The sequence below is a fragment of the Ipomoea nil genome, unplaced genomic scaffold (assembly GCF_001879475.1).
Source record: "Ipomoea nil cultivar Tokyo-kokei standard unplaced genomic scaffold, Asagao_1.1 scaffold2826, whole genome shotgun sequence".
Classification (NCBI taxonomy): domain Eukaryota; kingdom Viridiplantae; phylum Streptophyta; class Magnoliopsida; order Solanales; family Convolvulaceae; genus Ipomoea; species Ipomoea nil.
In genome coordinates this window covers 1,398,079-1,405,742 of record NW_017619254.1, presented here as the reverse complement: position 1 = coordinate 1,405,742, position 7,664 = coordinate 1,398,079, and the positions used below count along the sequence as shown (strand labels likewise).

The 7,664-nt window shown below is 33.4% G+C and overlaps 1 protein-coding gene across 2 annotated transcripts; it reads right to left on the bottom strand.

The window, feature by feature from the left end:
• Positions 1 to 1,235: 1,235 nt before the first annotated feature.
• LOC109158920 (probable transport protein YPL264C) lies at positions 1,236 to 6,635 on the bottom strand. 2 transcript variants are annotated; one of them, XM_019306833.1, is made up of 10 exons: positions 6,229 to 6,635; positions 5,599 to 5,767; positions 5,236 to 5,410; positions 4,960 to 5,075; positions 4,249 to 4,308; positions 3,478 to 3,625; positions 2,994 to 3,060; positions 2,301 to 2,372; positions 2,144 to 2,209; positions 1,236 to 1,617 (listed from the first exon to the last, which is right to left on the bottom strand). In XM_019306833.1, exons 1-10 carry the CDS (start codon positions 6,487 to 6,489, stop codon positions 1,492 to 1,494), a joined length of 1,260 nt encoding a protein of 419 aa, XP_019162378.1. In that variant the 5' UTR covers positions 6,490 to 6,635; the 3' UTR covers positions 1,236 to 1,491. The 2 variants fall into 2 exon arrangements, with proteins under 2 accessions (XP_019162378.1, XP_019162379.1); XM_019306834.1 differs by having other exon boundaries at positions 5,599 to 5,752.
• Between the last annotated feature and the right edge of the window lie 1,029 nt (positions 6,636 to 7,664).

The window sequence follows — 7,664 nt, the reverse complement described above, 5'->3', positions numbered from 1 at the left end:
GGAATTACCGTCTGAATTCACCCTGATGTCAAATCGACTATCTGAGGCTTCTCTCTAATTTTACCCAATAACACATCAATTGCTAGTCCTTTAATTTGCATTAATGACCCCATTACTGTTTTATAATTTTCTTATTTATCATGTATCTTATAATGGGTTGAAGGTTTGAGCGGAGTAGACTTTTAATTAAGATTTGCCGATGAGGATTGTAATTAACATATTTGGAATTACCGTCTGAATTCACCCTGATGTCAGATCGACTATCTGAGGCTTCACTCTAATTACCCAATAACACATCATTTGCTAGTCGTTTAATTTGCATTAATGACATAACAGTTCTGAATTTGCTAGAATAAATACCAACTAAAATCTCCGCCCCCCACCCCCCAATCCTTCTGAAAAAGCGTGTTTAATCTTTTGCTGATAAACTTGTCTAAAATATTCTTGTTGAGAATGTTTTTATATAAAAGTGGTTCAACAGAGGCTATTTGTTCTGATAGATGGGGGTCAAATTATATTCTTTTTTCTCTTGTATCCTTATGGGTTGAAGATACATTTTCAGCAGAGTAGACTTTGAATGTTATAAAAGCGTCTCCAAGGGATAAAGGCAAATGGCATCATCAAATCACCATTCCTTCATGTTTTCCTGCGGTAAATGGAGCATCGAATGCGAAAAGAAATAGCGGAAATGAATAATGTGGCGCCAGTGGGGGTTTTTTTTCCCTTTTTGCCCTTGTCTATATTTGTATATAATGTCAAATGTATCATTTATTTGTTTTATATTTGTATTATTTTATTTACTTAAATAAAATACTGAATTTGTATTCTTAAGTTTTTTTTCTATTATAGACTAATATTGAATATATATATATATATATATTTTACTTAAATTCGTTTTATAATAATGTTACTAACTGAATTTATTTTTGTCACAAATTATGCTTTATACGGAGTATTCAACTAATTAATTTTAAACTAATTTTATACGGACTCAAATTATTTTAGTGTAGAATGTTTGGTGTAATTGGCGTGAGTCTATTTTAATTATGGTAGAGAAATTTGGCAGTGGCGATGGCCTAAATGCATATCTGATGTACTGAACAAAATCTGCACAGATTAATTTGAACAAAGAATCGGAACTAAAGTGAAAATTCATTTTTTTTTCCGAAGAAACAGAGTTATCTGTGAACACATAGTAGCCAGTAGGGTTTTGTTTTTTTTTTTTTTCTAGGATCTGAAAACGCGGCAGTGTAGGTTTGCCATTTGCTGATTTAATTTATTTTCCCTTTGGATGGATGCTGTTTTGAACAAAATAAACTTTGGCCTCAATATTTACACACTTCACAACTCAAAAATTGGACAGAATGTACAGTACAGAAGCAGATTCATCAAATTAATGCTACCAAAACAAGCATCGCGTAAGTTCTGTATCTCACTTCAGGAATCAACCCAATGATTAGTAGCACCAAAGGTGAACTTGCCTGCTGTCCTTCAATCTCTTTCATGTCCAAAATACATTGTGCAACTTGCTGAAATTAAAATTAGTGAACATCCCACTAACCTACTAAAGGATGCGATTCTTGAAGTACCCATTCTCAACAACTGAGATAGGGCTGCCTGAAATGGGAAGGCAAACATATCACCACTCTCTTCTATAATACTGTCACAACGTTGGTCATGCTCACTTCTCATCTTCCCTAACGTTGTAACATTCTACCAGGTCGTGCTTACTTTTCGTCTCTAAGCTATAATTGAAGTTACAAATTTTGTCACTAATGTTTTGTTAGAAAAATGATGAAATTTGCAACGTCAATTATATTTTATGGATGAGAAGTGAGCAAAACCAACAAGAACACATCTTACAATTACCCGAGTGCAATTTTCCCTAATATCAATGATAGGGGCATTTTGGGCGATTTTAATTGTATGGTACAATCAACATTTGTGTTCTCAGAATATCCTGTGGATCTCCTTTAGCTTTCACACGCAGAAAAGACCATTTCATGCCATGCATATTTTATGGAAGCTTTTTAGTTTTATACATACATTTTAGTTTCATGGTCATGCCAATGATAATTCTCTATTTATTTGCAAGTTATTGAAATTTGTATACTTGATGCAATAAATTACATGAGCTCCGTACCTCAAGATACAGGACATTGGCAACTCTGCTTGTTTTCTCAAGCTGAAGCCCTCTTGCTAGAGTTATCTGTGAACACAAAGAGTTGTAAGTCCATATTCGGATAGAAATTGTTGGGTTACATAAATGCGTAGATCAGAGGACAAGGTCAGGTTAGAACCTCTGCGAAGAAAGCCAGTACCCCAAGGACAATCATAAGAAGCAGAGAATAGAAACTGGGAAGTACAAAGTTCTGCATGGAATAATTAAAGGAATTAAGAAAGAAGCAGCGGCATCAACATGCTAATACAAAAGGCCGGGTGAAAAGGGGCAAAAAGTTCTAACAGCAAGCAGCCCATAGTTACAACCACCTTGTTTTTCGCAAATGTAATAAATTATGGCTTTCCATTGTAAGCTATTGAATATGCTAAATGAGAGCCAATTTAGGGAGAAGAAGATAAATTCCCAAGTACAAACTAACACAGTATCTTGTACACTCTAAGCATAGATGGCCTAGTTGTCATTCATGGAAATCTAGGAACTCAAACTAATACTCCGTATTAAGATAACGTGACAATCTTTTTCCTAAATCAGATTAAGTAGTAAAGATACATGACGCAGTATACTTCATTGAGCTTCAGTGTACAAAATAACATCAGATAAACTAAAGTTTCTTAAATATATTCATAACAGTGGAAGGCTTTAGTCAAAACCGAGATCATATAACGAAATTAATGACATGTTCACTACAAGATTCATATGCATGCAAATGCACCTTTTTCACCTTTTCTTCAAAGCAGTTAACTAAAAATTGTTAATTTTGTTTTACAGTCAGCATATTACATGGTAGCACAGGGTAAAACAAAGATCTTACCTGGAAAGCAAAGGTACATATTCCAGCAGCAGGACTTGCAAATAGACCAAATGCAAAAACTGTGAGCCTGAAATTTAATATCCAGAAACAGAAACAAGCAGTTGTTTTAAAAAAACACCACTGTTAACCAAGCGTGTTAAACTACAAACAGTTAAACAGAGACTCAGACATAAGATTTTCACTCTCTTTCAATGTGTGATGATTGATGTATATTGACTATTGAGGAAACAGCCGTAAAGGAGCTCTCAGGCTATTGAGTCGAATATATTGAAGAAAAACCTGATTACTAGGTAACAAATATTTCTATAAACATGAATGTTTTAGGAAATGTAAAGCACATTAAAAGCTAAAAAGAAACATGTTTTAACTATGCAGGAAGCAAGCTGATGGTGCTAGTCTTAATATATGGAAAACTCCAGATCAAAGAATCAAAACACATGACCAAGCAGTGTATAGTATCAGAGAAGATAGCCAGTTATCTTACACTGGTTGATCAGTTGTCTTGGCTCCTGCCTTTGTAAGACAGTAGCTAACTCCACCAAAAATAGATGAACATAGACCAACCAAAACTGCATAAATATGATGGCTTCCACGGAGATATTCATTATTGCCTACAGCATTTGGCACAGCTCCTGGAAGTACATAATTAAGTATGTAATATGCACAAGAATTCACATAAAATAACTGTGTGATTGGAATGCGGATGAAGTGATGAACCATATTTCCCTTGGCAAAAAAGACATGAAAGTCTTTAACAGACCTACATGGCTACATTCTACAAACCAAAGACAATTTTATTTCAGTGTTTTACTTTAACAGACCATAAATGCCAACGTTTCATGTTTTTACAATCCTTTTTTGTCTTCTACTTCTAATCTAACCATTTCCTTTCATTCCCCTCAACAGAAGGGTGACTGCCTGTATTAGAAGCAGAGTGTTAACATAATCATTCCATATTCCAGTATGATTACATAGCAAAGTCATATTTAAAAAATAAAAATAAAAAAGATAAATCAGGAATGTGGAAGATTGGTTAGGAAAATTAGTTATGATCCCAGAAGCATACATGATTTTCTCAGCATAATTAAATTTGAACCTACAACTCTATGAAATTTATGAGTCTTTAAACACTGATTGTGAATTTCAGTATTTTTGCTCGATATATTTCCAACTTTTATGGGAATAATGGGCCCCAAAAGTTGAAGGTGTCAGGCCCATATAGCATTATGTGTAATTCTTTAACAAATTTATGTACCTTTTGTGATGACCATTGGTTGAAAAAGAAAGAGCACACCAAAGAAACTGGTGGCTAGACCTGCATAGGTGACAAAACAATGATGACAAACAGAGAAGGTAAAGTGCACCTCCGGTATCACAAATATATAATGCTAATATTGAAAAAAAAAAAAAAAAAAAAAAAGAAGATGGGAAGAAAGATCTTTATTGATATGAATTCACAACATTACTCCAAGGTCAAGCAACATATGTAACAAAGTCACAAAGAAAATCTAAATATTTTCAAGCCAATAACTTCATGGCTTCTCTTTATAGGTAAACATTATGTGTTTGTTTGACCCAAGTTATTTCAGAGCCTATCTACTCTAAAAAGCAAAAACACTGAGAGGAGAAAGCCTTTTGCAGCTAAATAGGTAAAAGTCACTTTTTCAAGAAGCTAGAGTTTGAGACTTTTCAAAAAAGCCTGATTTTCAATAAACTAAAACCAAGCCAAACAAGCACTAAGTACACTTACATTCTCAATGAGAAAAAGAAACATGTGTTTTTCTAGCATTGATCTAAGGTTCAAAATTTAAAGACACACAAATTTGGCCACTAGTATATGCTTGGAATGCCTCATTTCTAGTTATGCTTGCCATATAATGTTAGTTCCTACATGCACACAGTACATCTTGACCATAATTTTTTCATGGAAGTATACTACAGATTGTAATGACACAAAGGAATATACCTCCAATTTCTGTGATTTTCAACTTTTCATGCAATATAAATCGAGCAACAATTGAAGCCATGATTGGAGTGGTAAAACTCAATACAATAGCCTGGGACAATGGCAATCTTTGAATGCTGAAAGAATCAACTGTCTCATTGTCACTAGTAAATCATGTTCCAGAATGGTAAACCTTAAAACCAATACTTAATTTGTAGCATGTACAAATCTTTCCTTATTCTTATTGTTTTGTGTGTGCGTGTGTGGGTTGGGTTTATCCAAGGTAGCACCTCTTACCAGTAAATGAAACTTAATAATGAGAAATATCCAATCACAGCTCTTAAAGCCATAAGTGTATTGACATTCTTTGGGCCAAAAATTGGCTGTCCAGTTCTCTTCAACCACACAAATGACAGAATCAAGAGCAATGTACATCTTGTAAACACCATCTCAAAAAGAGGAATTGATTGACCTGCAAGTATAAATAACAAAAGAAATAAAATAACGTTAAGAAATATGAGAAGAAATATAAAGAATTGATGCAGGCTAAAATTTATTTAGCAGCTATCTAGCAAAAAGAGAGGAATACTGAAGAGGCATGGACATATAGCAACAGTTTACATTACTTGTATATACATATATGGATTGAGAATTACTGACCTGTAAAAAATTCTGAAACAACATCCATAGTACAATAGATTACAGATGAGATGGCCATGCATACCAGACCAGAGTACCTTGATCCACTCCATGCCCATATTATAAACTGCGTAAATGGTGATGTATCGGATTCTGATGTTCTTATTACTTGCTCCTGTGAGGTCCAAATCTAATAGAATGACTAATTCATTTAAGAATATTCCAAAAAGAAATGTAAAATATATTGTAACAGGCAGAGGATATATAGAGAAGTTTTCTTACTGATACAGCATGGTGAAGTAAACTTTGTTTAACTGGTTAATAGAAGATATATCAGTAGTAAAGTTTGGCAAGAAAGCAATGTTGCTCATTTTTCTCTTAATATGTTAGACAAACTATGAATTAATATAGCAAGGCTCTGCTTAAAGAAATCCAATTCAAAACTAGTCGCACTAAAAGTGATCCCACCACATAAGAGCAGTATATGATTAAAAAAATCCTGCGTGATATTCTCCAATTATGACGTCTTCAACAATTTCAGCATCAAATGACCATTGGACTTCAAATTACATTATTGTATATATCTTATTTCAATAACAATTGTTTCAAAACGATATTTCCAGTTTGAAATTAAATAAAATAAAAAATCACCTTATTAGACTTTCGCCTAGGATACGAGATAGTGAAGATGTTGATCTTCGGCCTCTCCGTTTTGGGCAATAATGGAGTGATTTGGTCATCGGTAATGGCAACCGGAGCATCATCTGCGGGAGCCTCGGCATCGGAAGGAGGATCAGATGTTGCGTCAGTAGGCAACATGGACGTCTCCACCAGCTCCACCAACTGCCCGCCCTCGATGTCTCCGTCCCCTCCGGCGACGATCCCGCCGTTCATCGACTCCCCTGCCGTCATTGTGCTTATTCCTAAGCCTAATTATCGATAATTCGATTATAATTTCCTCTCCCAGACGGCGTCAACAATGGCATGCGATCCACCAACGAAAGTGATGAGACTTCTGGCCAGCTTCTCTTCTTTTTCTTTTTTCTTTTTTCTTTTTTCTTTTTCTCAGGGATTGATTAGAAATAATATAATATATAATATTTTTTTAAAAATATCGTTAGAATGTATGGGGGACATTTTAGCAGTCGGGTCAGCGCGTAAGATGTCGCACTTAACTTTCCCCACCCGACGGGTTCGGGTATTTTCTTCGACTAACGACATTTAACTCCACCGACACCTCAATACAAATCAAACTTTTGTTCTTGACACTGAGCCAATAGCAAATATTAGATGAACGCTAAACTAATGGTCCGTTTGGAAAGCAGGAAAATGACTTCTGAAAAATGAGTTATTTTTTGGAAAATATTTTTCTTTTTCGTGTTTGGTTGTATTCTGAAAACTGTTTTTGTGTGTTTAATTCATTTTCTTAAAAATGAGTAGAATTGTATAATTAAATATTTTTATTATTTTATTTAGAATATTACAACATGTATAATAATACTAATATTTTTTATGTGCGATGCGCAAAAAATAGGTGCCCAATATTAATACATTATATTAAAATTTTAAATTTATTTAGATTTTAGATATTTAAATTATTCTAAATAATAATAATAATGTAAATTATTTTTATAAATTTGATATTTATATTTATGTAATAATTAACATATAACTCAAATACTTAATGTGTATATATTATTATTAATGAAGAAGATAAGAAAATATATGGTGGATGCATGTGCATGGTAACAACAGTGGAAAAGATAACGGAAGTTATAACGGTCGGGGTATGTTTGTCCAAAATATTTTAATGTACAACCTTTAGAGTATAATGTACAAAAAAACTTAACGGAAAAAACGGACATAAATCAGGGGTATAACTTTCATTCACACTTATTATGTTTTTAGATTAGATAATAATAATAATTTTAAATATATTAAAAAAAATAACTAATAATATATCAAAAATATTATGGTGGTGGTGGTGTTATTTGTTATATAATAATAATAATAATAATAATAATAATAATAATAATAATAATAATAATAACTGGTGGTGGTATGACGGTGGTAGTAGTGGTGGTGGT

Bases quoted from the DNA above. Each gene is read 5' to 3' on its own strand.
- LOC109158920 (XM_019306833.1), bottom strand. From the start codon at position 6,489: ATGACGGCAGGGGAGTCGATGAACGGCGGGATCGTCGCCGGAGGGGAC. The intron at 5,411-5,598 runs GTCAGTAATTCT...TTATACTTGCAG, and splicing joins TGTTTCAGAATTTTTTACAG to GTCAATCAATTCCTCTTTTT. The intron at 5,076-5,235 runs GTAAGAGGTGCT...TGATTCTTTCAG, and splicing joins TTATTAAGTTTCATTTACTG to CATTCAAAGATTGCCATTGT.